Raw genomic sequence first — 13,174 nt, 5'->3', positions numbered from 1 at the left:
TAAGGGAAATGTTTAAGAAATGCATAGAATGAAAAAAAAAAAACTGCGCTGCATCAAATTATAAGAGATGCAAATAAAGCGATGCAGAAAGAAAATTTTAATTTTTATTATAAGAAAGTTGTATTGCAGGTAAAAGTACTTATGTTACAAAAGAGGGAAAGATCTTGAATCAATCATCAAGTTCCCACTTTTTGAAAGTAGAAAAATAAGAGGAAAATAAACCCAAGGTGAGCAGAAGAAGGAGCTCATAAAGATGAGCAGAAATCAATAAAATGGAAAATGGAAAAATGATAGAGAATATTGGGGAAACAAAAAGACAGTTTTACAACTTTTGAAAAATCATAAAATTAATACACTTTTAGAAAGACAAAAAGAGAAAACACAAGTCACCAATATCTAGAATAAGACAGGGGGTATCACTAATCCAGTACTTCCATTAGAATGATATCAACCTTGGCCGGTGCTGAGGCTCAATAGGCTAATCCTCCACCTGCGGCGCCGGCACACCGGGTTCTAGTCTCGGTTGGGGTGCAGGATTCTGTGCCGGTTACCCCTCTTCCAGGCCAGCTCTCTGCTATGGCCCGGGAAGGCAGTGGAGGATGGCCCAAGTGCTTGGGTCCTGCACCCACATGGGAGACCAGGAGAAGCACCTGGCTCCTGCCTTTGGATCAGCGTGGTGCGCTGGCCGCAGCGGCCATTGGAGGGTGAACCAATGGCAAAGGAAGACCTTTCTCTCTCTCTGTCCACTCTGCCTGTTTAAAAAAAAAAAAAAAAGAATGATATCAACCTGTAAACAGCTTCAGGCTCATATAGTCAAAAACTTGGAAGAAGTGGATCAGTTCCTTAAAAAAATCACAAATGACCAGAGGCATTAAGTATGTTATTATTGTATAACCATCACATCGTGACTGGCTTCTTACCTGCTAGACCAGATGCCTACCCCTGTATAACACTTCTGAAATGACAAGTGTGTAGACCTGTAGAATAGGGTAGAGGTTGCTCAGGGTGGGAGAGGGAGGTGAATGTGCTGTAAGAGGGCAACAGGATGGATCCTAATTGGGATGGAAGTGTTCTGGATCCTGACGGGACGTCTAGCAACATGCTGCTCGTGACGTATCACTGGAACTTTCAGGACGTTAATGTTGGGGGAAGTGGGTAAAGGATATGCATCACCCGAATCTGTTTTTTTCTTGCATCTACAGACATTACCTCAAATAACACTTTTAAACAGACAAAGGAGGGGGGACACACATCCTTTTTTTCTGACAGTAGAGAGGGGAAAAAAAATAACCAGATTCAAAGTCACTTCTGAATCGGAGGAAGATCAGCAGTGGGCTTTGAGACGCTCCTATCCTAGCATGGAGCGGAAAATTCACTCGGGCAGTTGTTTGCCCTGACTTGCTTTTTATCATAGGGGTAGCGACTCGCAACGAAGTCAACCTTAAAAGCATTTGCAGAGCATCAGGCAAGCTTTGAAAGGTGACATGGGCTGAGATAATTCATTCCTTTTTTCGGAAAACACAGAAATGAAACCTGATTTCTTCTGACCAGAGAGTAAGGTGACGGATGACAAGGCACTGTTAAATGCCCAGCTGCTCCTTCGTCAGCCCTGATGTGTCAATAGCCATCACCCGCCTTGCAGGGGCCTGGAGCTGTGGCTGGGACTGGCTCCTGATGGAGCTCCCTGAGGTCCCGTCCCCTGTGGGCCTCCGTGTCAGTCACACAGGACGCTGTTGTCGGGATAGAATAGGTGGGGTGTGTTGCCTCACAGCAGAGTGAATCGTTGGTTATTGTGTTGTTTGATATGCAAATATACCTCCTGTCTTGATAGAGTTCACATTATATTCCATTCTCTCTTTGTTTTTTTCTTTAGTCACGGTCCATCAGAGTGTATTAAGATTCAGAACCAAAGGTTATACGAGATTGGAGGAAATATAGGTGAGCATTTCTTTAATAACTACTACTGTTAAATTCCCCGATTGCCCTAATAGAAATATCTTCCTATTATGATAAAGATGTATTTTAGAAGTTTCTTTTTCTTTAATTTTATTTATATTAAGTTTGATGTAGTTCATGTATACAGATTTAGGAACATAATGATACTTCTAATAATTATAGGACAGCCTATACGTTTCCGAGATAAAATCCAAAATCAGTAAGTTTTTGGTTTTTTAAAATGTTCTCAAAATTCCGAAAAAGAATATCATTATGCTGATTTGCAGCAGACACATGTGACACTTACCCTTGGAAAGTTTCTTCCTGAAGATTCACGCAGAGTGGGAGAACTGAGAACCTTGAGAAGCAGTACACCCTTTTTGCTTAACTTCCTGTTCATCCTTCCTGTGTGCCTGGTGGTGGGCCGGCGGCAGCAGTGCAGGAAGAGAGCTCAGCAGAAAATTCCTTAGGGGCCGGCGCAGTGGCTCACTTGGTTAATCCTCCACCTGCGGTGCCGGCATCCCATATGGGCGCTGGGTTCTAGTCCCAGTTGCTCCTCTTCCAGTCTAGTCTCTGCTGTGGCCCGGGAGGGAAGTGGAGGTGTCCCAGGTGCTTGGGCTGCTGCACCCACATGAGAGACCAGGAGAAGCGCCTGCCTCCTGGCTTCGGATCAGCGCAGTGCTGGCTGTGGTGGCCATTTGGGGAGTGAACCAACGGAAGGAAGACCTTTCTCTCTGTCTCTCTCTCTGTCTATAACTCTACCTGTCAAATAAATTAAAAAAAAAGAAAGAAAGAAAGAAAGAAAATTCCTTCTCCCTTTGTCTGAGTCCTCCCGTATCCTCCTGGCTCCACTGTGACTGTCTACAGACCCACTCCGGCCAGCACGTCCAGCGGCCTCTCCCTCCCAGGAGTCCTCCATAGCCCCTCGGGGCCTTCTCCGGGCAGCCTCAGTTCTCCGCATCATCAGCTGTCCCCTCCCAACTGCACCCTTTCCACCTGCACACAGAACGTTGGCCGTTTCTCCCATCTTGACACAACTCCCTGGACCTCATTCAGATCTGCTCAAGTTTCCCTGTCCACTTCACTGCAAACTCCTTCGATCAGTGTCCCCTCTCCAGTTTCTTGTCCTATTCTCTCTTGAAACCAGTCAGGACATACCCCTCTGCACTTCACCAGAATCGCTCTTGTTGGGGTCACCAGAACACTCCTGCATCAGGCAAGCCAGTCGTTCCTTCTGTTTGTGACTGCCTGGTGTGATCTTTCCCTTCTTGTGGCCAGCATTGTGTCCCAGTGGATTAATCTGCTGCCTGCTGTGCCAGCATCCCATATTAGAGCACTGGTTAGAGTCCTGGCTGCTCTACTTCCAATCCAGCTCCTTGCTAATGCACCAGGGAAAGCAGCAGAAGATGACCCAGGGGCTTGGGCCCCTGCTACCCACATGGGAGACCCGGATCGAGTTCCAGGCTCCTGGCTTCGGCCTGGTCCAGCTCCCAGATATTGCAACCATTCGGAAAGTGAGCCGGAAGATGAAAGATTCCCCACCCCCCTCACAGTGCCTTTCAAATAAAATAAACCAAGCATTCGCATCACCTGATTTCGAGGATGACCTGAGCTTGTGTCTTTCCTCCCATCTCATTGACTGCTTCACTGAGTCTCGTTTGCCTCTTATTTCTTGATCTCTCAACCTTTCCACCTTGGAGAGCTGCAGGTGCAATCCTTGGGACTTCTCTCTCCTCTACTCAGCCTCCTTGGTGAGCTCACTCCGTCTTGTTGCTCTAAATGCTTCTGGAGGCTGATGCCTCTCACGTTTGCATCCCGTACTTCCCAGCAGACACCAGGCTTGCACCTCAGTCACCAGCATCTTCGGCCTGGGGCACAGGGAGGGGGAGGGGGTTGCATTTGCTCTGATGTTTTCATGGAATAATCTCCCTTCAGCCAACCCCATTCCTCACTGTCTGTCACCTTTCTGGGGCTTTGCTGGTGCGTCACCCTCTCAGTGAGGTCTCCTGGGACATACCTTCCCTGCTTGGTTTTTCTCTGGTAGTCTTGTCACCACCAGGCTTACTTTATATTATAGGTGCTTATTTGTTGCAGAGGGGTCCTGAGGGCCGGTTTTTGTGATAGGCCCATGCATTGCTGCAGCCCCAGCCCCTAGGACAGTACCTGACACATAGCAACACTCAGTAGACATGCACTACATGCATGAAGCAAACAAGCCAATCTCCTGATTTTGTTACACAAGCATTATACAAAATGAATGTCAAGTGTACTTGCCCAGGGGATGACCTTTACATTTCCAGATCTTTGACCTTTGGGCATTACTTCTATAGTAAAGAAGCAAAGTGGCCATTTCCAAACCAAACTTGACTTTGGTCTTCTCTAGACCTGGTCAAATTACTATCTTCAAAAGCATTGCAGGGCATGTTTCAGTATAAGCATGATCAGTTCATACCCACGGAAGCTGGCATCCTGTTTTTCTACTTGATGTGGAGAAGCTGGGGAAAAGGTTGCCTGTGTTTGGTGCGTCCCCAGTTTTACAGGAGATATGTTTGAAATACTTAACAGGCAGGAGACAGGCTGGAGGGTGGGAGGCTTTATCAAGAAGCTTGGCCGGCACTGTGGCTTAACAGGCTAATCCTCCGCCTTGCGGCGCCCGCACACCGGTTCTAGTCCCAGTTGGGGCGCCGGATTCTATCCTAGTTGCCCCTCTTCCAGGCCAGCTCTCTGCTATGGCCCGGGAAGGCAGTGGAGGATGGCCCAAGTGCTTGGGCCCTGCACCCGCATGGGAGACCAGGAGAAGCACCTGGCTCCTGGCTTCGGATCGGCGAGACCTGCCGGCCGCAGCGGCCATTGGAGGGTGAACCAACGGCAAAAAGGAAGACCTTTCTCTCTGTCTCTCTCTCTCACTATCCACTCTGCCTGTCAAAAAAAAAAAAAAATCTTCAAAATGTGCTTACTTACGGCTGAGAGGACCTCGTTGGCCTTACTTGAAGCCTGCTGACACATAGGCATGAGCAGTCAATACAGAGACAGAAGTGTGCACTCTTACGAACGCTCTGTTCCTTTCCTTTTAGGACAGCATTGCTTGGACCCAGATGCATATATATTGGATGTATACCATGAAAATCCTCAAGCAGAATGGGTAATTAAGCCCCAACCAAGTCTTTGAAATGTCCACAAGGTGGCTGCTGTCCTGTGTTACATGCCAAGAAGATCCTAGCCTTGGTGGGGAAAAAAACAAGACTGCTTTTACCACCCTTGTTTCTCTAACCCTCTCCGTGTTCCTTGGTCCTGAGTGCTGGCGTCTGCAGCACTGTCAGAACGGTGGGAGAGGAGCTGGCTCACCATTCGAGAGCAAGTTTTCTCACCGTGCTTCTGGGTTAAAAGGCAAAGCGAGAGGATGTGATCCTGCCAGAAGACAGGCCAGTGTGAAATACGGGACTGCAATCATGTCTGGTACTTTGACTTCTCAGCCGAAATGAACTTGGCCTTACACCAGGGGATAAGCAACAGTTCTTCACGTAGCCAATGCTACCAGACACAAGGAGAAAGAGACCTTTTTTTTTATACTTAACGTTTTCTGCACATGTTGACCATTTTGAACAACAATGCCAGAAATAGCCTTACTTTCTGCCTTACAAAGTAACCCAGATCTACTTTGCAAAGGGAATCCACTTCTCTAACGTGAAACATACAATATTTATGCTCTGACTTGCTCCTGCATTTGGAGGAAGAACTTCCGTTTAAAAAAAAAAAAAAACTGTATTGTTGCATACATCATACTGTATTAAGGCTATAGCGTTCTGGTGCAAATGAACATTTCCCTATCAGTAACTTTTGAAGTTGATATGTTTAAAGCTTACTCTCTTGTGAACACAGGTCCCCATAGTGAAGCATACTTTGACAAAGGGGGTCTTCGGCTTCCAGAACTTTCTCTGTAGTCAGCTGTCACACAGCCTATTTTCGCCTCATGGTGATGGTGCTCAGTGACTGCATCTCTCCACCTGCCAGGCAGTTTCCTTTGCTGAACAAACATATCGCTTTTTATATTTTACAACTGTAGATAGTAATTCCTAAAGCCCCAATTTAAAAGCAGAATTGCTCTTCTTTGAAAGTACTGAAAAATACCATATCAATGTCTGATAAGCTACAAAAGCAGATTTTGCTTTTGTTCATTAATCATAGACGTGATCAGGCGCTGGGATTAAGATCAGACGTTGAAGTCAGGTGCATGTTTGGTGAGCTGAAAACTGTCTCTCTAGCGAGGTACCACGGAGTCATTTTCTAGACCTGCAATTGGCTGGAACACACGTATCTCAGACTTGCACTTGGAGTGCACAGATTGAGACTTTGTTGAGTTTACCTCAGTGTTAATGAGATGCAAGACCCGAATGCCTCTCCTGCAGTTCATTTTGACATAGTTGCTCATAAACGAAGAAAACACTTTTTAATCTGCTTACCGGTCTCAAAATGTGTGATGATATTTTTAAGCCGACATATAGAACAAATATTTTATATGCCACATTATGCCTTGGTGTCTACACAAGACATGACTTATATTCAACATGCAGGTACTTGCATTTCTAGTGTTTAGGATGTAAAAGGATATTATAGAAAACACAAAGATCCATTCATTTGATTTATTTGGGAATTTTTAGTTCCTTTGCCTGAAAACCCGTTTGAAAGTAAATGTGTGTTCCATAGGTTTGTATTGGTTCCTGCATTTCACCAGTGTTCAGTGGACTAATTGATGGCATGTGCGTTTACATTATGAATTTCCATAGACTGAAAAAAAGTGTTTTTAAACCACAGGAGTAAACATTTTACTCTATGTAGTTGCCAAATATTAAGACATAGGATGCCAGTAACTTATGTCCTTACATGGAAGAAATTCTTCAGATAGCTGCCTTATATGGCTATGTATATACAAAATACGACCGATTTTTCTCGTTCTATTTGGTCTCATCAGAGTAGTTAACCTCTGCTGCATTTTACACAAAATTCACATATCTGTTCATTTATTTTTCCATTTCAGAATTTTTGTTTCTTTGGACAGGAAACACATTAGAACCTAAACATAAGTTCTAAAAGTTTTAAGGTTTACTCCAACTTTTAATGAATTTTCAATAAGTGGCTGATAGATGACAGGTAAAATACGCTAAGTCTCAATTTCTTAGCCACTTTTTTGTGGCAAAGACTTAGAAGAATCAGTAATTTAAAATGAGTCACTTCATTCTATTCAAGGGCTATGACAACTTTCAAATAGCTATCCTATGGAGAAACAACTTGTGTCAGTACCGTTGGACATAATCTTTATCCTCAGTCTTAGCACTCACTAATTGGTTAGAGAAGAATTTTGGTAAAAAGACTATGTATGGTTAAAGAGGTTTTTACTAATTTTATAATAAACAAACCTCTGCTATTAAAATTCGAAAGTGCCCTTCACCTAGATATTGAGAGAACTGTTGCCTTATCAAGAGGTTTTTGTTGTTGTTTGTTTGTTTTAATTTCAGTAATCAGTCTGTGAAATTAAACAGCAAATTTCCAATGAAAGGTCACATACCCAGCTTCTAGTTGCTATTCTCCGTACCTTCTTGCCTTCAATCCATAGCAAGTTTTCTTGGTATCCAATTAGGAAAATTGTACCCTCCAGGGAGGTATTAGAAGAAGTTAACATTTGAGGAACACTTAGAAAAATTCATAGAGCTGGCTCATTTTTTCCTCCGTTTTGCAAAAAAGGATTCTTTTGCTAAATAGGGCACTTGGGGATATGCTCCTTGGAGTCAATGATCTTTGAACAAACTGGAATATTAATTCTTCACAATGTATATACCGTATAAACTACCTCACTTGCCTTTCTTGGGAAAAAAAATTAATGGACTTTAACAATTTTTGTTACAATCTGTCCCTGAGTCTTAAGTCTTATTTAAATCCTTGCAGTTAGCTTTCAGTGTACATCTAGTGATGTACCTTTAATGATGTAAAATATTTTTAGCAAAAGCTTTAAAACCAAAACTGTGATCTGAGGAATACTCTGAGAGAATCTGTATCCCTTAGCCATTGTCTTGTGTTTCTGACTATGTGGCAATGCAGGTTTTCAAGAGTACGAATTAATATTCAGCTTTTCTTTGAGGCATTTTCAACTGCTGTCCACATATTTCACTCCTCCGAAAAGTAACATGAGATTAAAATGTCTCTTCCTCCTAGCTAGAATATTCAACTATTTTTCACATAAGTATTACTTGCCTGAAAAGACCATATATTATTGGAATGAAATAGTTCCTCTGACAGGCATTTTTCAACTTTCCCATAAATATGTCACTTAGTAAAAATAATATGACATGGAATTAAAGTGTTTCTTCCAAGGATTGTCATCAGTTTTACATACACGCATGCACACACACCAGAAATTTTCAACTATTTTCTAAAACCATGTGATTTGATTGAAAAATCATATATATCACTGGATAATGCCAATGTTTTATGTTTTATCCTATTTCAGGAATTAATATGAATGCTTTTGTCCCATCAGCTTTCTTTGTTTATGTAGGATCTGTATGTTGCATTTTATCCATCAAAATAAAGAGGTAAAAAACATAAAAGTTTTATCATGAGAATTCTTATATTTGACTATATCTGAGGGCACAATTGTGTTGGTGAAAGAACAGCAGTTTTTTTTTTTTTTTAATTAAGTTACACAAATTTCATGTAGTTCATATATACAGATTTAGGAACATAGTGACCCCAGTGCCCCTACCCTCTCTCCCACCCACAAGAATGTTTTTATCTGAGCCGATCTATGTCACCTATCAGCAGATAATGGTCTTGTCCAATGCCATTTAACACGATGGTAATGGTGGGTGGTTGTGACTAGAGGCTAGGTTAAATAAACAACTATTTACTATATTAGTTTGAGTTAGTGCTTTCTCTGGGCAGGTTTTTAGTGTATGCCATTAAAAAAAAAAAAGACCTTTTCAGTAAATACAGAAATTAATTTTGACAATATTCATTATTCATTCATGATCTTTTTTTAAAAGATTTTTAAAATTTATTTGGAAGATAGAGTCATAGGGAGGATAGAGAGAGAGATATCTTCCGTCCACTGATTCACTCCCATCCTCTCACTGGTTCACTCCACAGATGGCCACACTGACCAGGGCTGCTCCAGGCTGAAGCCAGAAGCCAGGAGCTTCTTCCAGGTCTCCCATATAGGTGGCAGAAGCCCAGGGACTGGGCCATCTTCTACTGCTTTCCTAGGCACATTAGCCGGGAGCTTGATTGGAAGTGGCGAAGCCAGGACTCAAATGGGCTCCCATATGGGCTGTCAGTGCTGCAGGCTTGCAGCTTAACCTGCTGTGCCACTGCACGGGCCCCCATTAATTACTTTTAAAAGTTCAATATTTTGCTTTATATTTTGTGCAAAAGGCAAGAAATACAAATACATTAGAGAAGAAGAAAAGGTCTAGTCACAAATGATGTTTATTTTACTTTATTTATGTAGAAAAACCTCAGGAATCTTCAATTATGAACCAATAACTAAATAAGATAATAGGGTCATGGCATATAATATTATATAAAAATCAATTTTATTTGTATGTTAGATGCAAATAATTGGAAATTTTTTTTTAAGATTTATTTATTTATTTGAAAGAGTTACACAGAGAGAGAAAGAGAAGCAGAGAGAGAGAGAGAGAGGTCTTCCATCCACTTGGCCACAACTATAGGAGCTGCACTGATCCAAAGCCAAGAGCCAGGAGCTTCTTCCAGGTCTTCCCATGAGGGTGCAGGGGTCCAAGGATTTGGGCCATCCTCTGCTGCTTTCCCAAGCCATAGTAGAGCGCTGGATCGGAAGTGGAGCAGCTGGGTCTTGAACCAGTGTCCATAGGGGATGCTGTCTTTAGCCACTATGCCACAGCACTGGCCCCTGGAAAGTAAATTATTAAGACTTCAACTGACTGTAGCTCAAAACCCATAAAGTATTTAGGAGAACATTTAACAAAATACTTGAAACTGTAAAATAGTTTCATAGAAATAAAAGAACAGCTCAATAAATATATATATTATACCATGCCCTGAACTGGAAGAGATGGATTAAAAAATTAGCAAAATATCAGTTCTTTACAAATAGTTCTATATATTCAAGACCATCCCCCTCATAACATCAGGAGAGTGGTTTGGGCAGAAATTGACAGACTAATAAAATTTATATGGAAATACGATTCACCTATAATATCTAAAGACATTTTTTTAAAAAAAGCAATGTTGTGTAACTTAGAATGAATGATTTCAAAACTTACTCTAGGTGTTGACACTGTGGTGCAGCAGGTTAAGCAGGGGTGTCAGTTCAAGTCCTGGCTGCTTCACTTCCAATCCAGCTTCCTGCTAATGCACCTGGGAAATTAGTGGAGGATGACCCAAGTGCTTGAGCTCCTGAACCCGCATGGGAGACCCAGGTGAAGCTCCTGGCTCCTGGTTTTGGCACAGCCCAGCCCTGGCCATTTCAGCCATTTGGGAAGTGAGCCAGCAGATAGAAGATTCTCTCTCTCTCTCTCTCTCTCTCTCTCTCTCTCTCTCTCTCTCTCCCTCTCCCTCTCCCTCTCCCTCTCCCTCTCTGTCCTCTGCCTCTCCTCTCTGTAACTCTGCCTTTCAAATAAATTAGTAAATCCAAAAAAAAAAAAAAACTTACTATAAAGCCACAGCTATTAAGACAGCACAACAGAATAAAAACAAGTACTTCAGTGACACAGAACAGATTCACAAAAATAGTAACCCAGTGAGGAAAGGGAGCTCCTTTCAACAGCTGCTATTAGAACCACTGGATATCTGTATGGCCAAAAGGAAAGGTTATCCTCTCACATGGTAAACACACACACACACACACACGGATCATAGAGGTACCTAAAACCATGAGACTTTCAGAAGAAAACAAACGAGATAGCCTTGGAATTAGGAGTAAACAGAGATTTCCCAGAAACAAAAAGCAACAAATAGATAAAACTGGTTAATTAGACTTTAACAAGATCTGAAACTGCTGCTTATCCAGAGACCGTTAAGAATTCATACAAACCAACCACAATTAAAGAGAAATTGGTAAACTATGTGTGGTCTGACAAAGGACAGATAGGATACAGAAAGAATTCATTAATAAAAAGACAACTCCATTTTAAAAGACCGGAAGACTTGGACAATTTACAAAAGAAATAGAAATGGTCAATAAGCACATGAGAAAAAGTTCAACATGATGAGACATTAGGGAAATGCAAACTAAAATCACAAGAAGATGCCACCACATGCCAATCACAATAGTTGAAATGTTTTTTCAAAGATTTATTTGCTTATTTGAAAGGCAGAGTGACACACAGAGAGTAACAGTGAGAGTGAGAGTGAGAGCAAGAGCGAGGGAGGAAGAGGGCTCCCATCTGCTGATAGCCTCAACATTTGGGGCTGGGCCAGGCCAAAGCCAGGAGCCAAGAACTCCATCGAGCTAGTTCTGTCATGTAGGTGGCAGTCCAAGCACTTGAGTCATCACGCCCTACTCTCCAGCACATTGGCAGGGAGCTGCATCAGAAACAGAAGCCAGGACTTGATCCAGCAGTGCAACATGGGATGTATGCATTCCAAGCAGCGGCTTAACATGCTGCACCAGCATGCCTGGCCCCGGAATGGTTAAAATCTAAAGGACTTATCATTGCATGTGTGGAAGAACCAGAGCTCTTAGACACTATGGGTCACTACATAAAATGGTAGTCTCTTTGGAAAAGGGTCCAGAAGTTTCTTATCAAATTAATCATGGAAATACCTTATAACAGCAATTGTAAAGTATTTACCTCACAGGAAACATGGTCACAAAAACACCTCTGTAAAGGATGCTTATAGCCATTTTACTTAGAATAACAAACTGGGAACATGCAGCTGTCCATCAATAATAACTGTGGCATATTCCCACCACAAAAAATCATTACTCGGCAATAAAAAGCAATAATCTGATATAGGCAACAGCATGAATGAATCTCAGAAACATTATGCTGAGTGGAAAAAAGCCAGGCCAGAAGACAACATACTGTATAGTTCTATTTGTATGAAATGCTAAGGTAAAACTAAACAATGATGGGAAAACAAAAAAAAAAACAAAACAGAACAATGGTTGCCTCTACGGGGATGGATAAGGAGACTGGAGGGGGCACGAGGAAGCTGCCTGAGGAATGGATATGTTCTGCATTTTCTCAGTCAGGACCACTGGCCACGTGGGCCTTCCCAGCGCCCGAAATGTGACTGGTCTGAATTGAGCTGTAGGTCCAGGTTGTCACGACTTAGTAGGGAAGAAAGAGTATAAAATATCTCATTGGTAATATTTTGCTTTGATTACTTATTAAATTCTTATTTAGATAACTGGCTTAACCGGTATATGAGTAAAATAAATTTTAGCAGTTTCCCTTTGCTTTTTTTTTTTTTTTTTTTTTTTTGACAGGCAGAGTGGATAGTGAGAGAGAGAGAGACAGAGAGAAAGGTCTTCCTTTGTCGTTGGTTCACCCTCCAATGGCCGCCACGGCCGGCAGGGCCCAAGCACTTGGGCCATCCTCCATTGCACTCCTGGGCCATAGCAGAGACCTGGCCTGGAAGAGAGGCAACCGGAACAGAATCCGGTGTGCCGGCGCTGCAAGGCGGAGGATTAGCCTATTGAGCCGCGGCGCCGGCCCCCTTTGTTCTTTTAATGTGGCTACTAGAAAATTTCAAATTGTACAGATGGCTGTATTATATTTCCGTGGTAGAGTATTCTGTATTTTGAAATGTTTTGGGGTCACACTTCACACACTTCAGAACTGAATGTATATCAACTTAATATTTATTTATTTCATTGTGTGAAAACTCAGAAGGAAAAAAATCTGTAAATAATATGTAAATACTGAATTTCTGGTAATGTTATTCATACTGAAATACTGGGGTGGGGGGAGTATACTGGTGGCTGAACTCATTTTACAATGTGTTTAAAAATAAGATAGATTGATGAATGGACAGAAGGAAGGATAGGTGACTCTCTGTCAGGCCAAATGCAGTGTGCTAGGATGCCACAGACCAGCAGCGTTCAATATGATATTCACTATGCCTACAATTTTCCATAATACATTTTTGAAAAGAGGATCCTTACAATTAACATGATACTTATCATAATGGTAATATATCAAATACTTTCTTCTTAATACAGAGATATTCAGTTGGGGGTGGTTTTCTCCCAGAAGGG

At 42.1% G+C, this 13,174-nt stretch overlaps 1 protein-coding gene across 3 annotated transcripts in view; it reads left to right on the top strand.

The window, feature by feature from the left end:
- ARHGAP28 (Rho GTPase activating protein 28) overlaps positions 1 to 8,517 on the top strand; it is a 203,331-nt gene extending 194,814 nt beyond the window's left edge. For all 3 annotated transcript variants that reach the window (XM_062201379.1, XM_062201380.1, XM_062201381.1), the window contains 2 exons: positions 1,874 to 1,938; positions 5,010 to 8,517. In XM_062201379.1, the coding sequence (XP_062057363.1) occupies positions 1,874 to 1,938; positions 5,010 to 5,104 (160 nt within the window). In that variant the 3' untranslated portion in view covers positions 5,105 to 8,517. The remainder of the gene's footprint in view (positions 1 to 1,873; positions 1,939 to 5,009) is intronic.
- The last annotated feature ends 4,657 nt before the right edge of the window (positions 8,518 to 13,174 follow it).

Source organism: Lepus europaeus, chromosome 9, assembly GCF_033115175.1.
Source record: "Lepus europaeus isolate LE1 chromosome 9, mLepTim1.pri, whole genome shotgun sequence".
NCBI lineage: Eukaryota > Metazoa > Chordata > Mammalia > Lagomorpha > Leporidae > Lepus > Lepus europaeus.
Note: the sequence above shows the minus strand (reverse complement) of the source record. Positions and strands in the feature narration are given on the sequence as shown.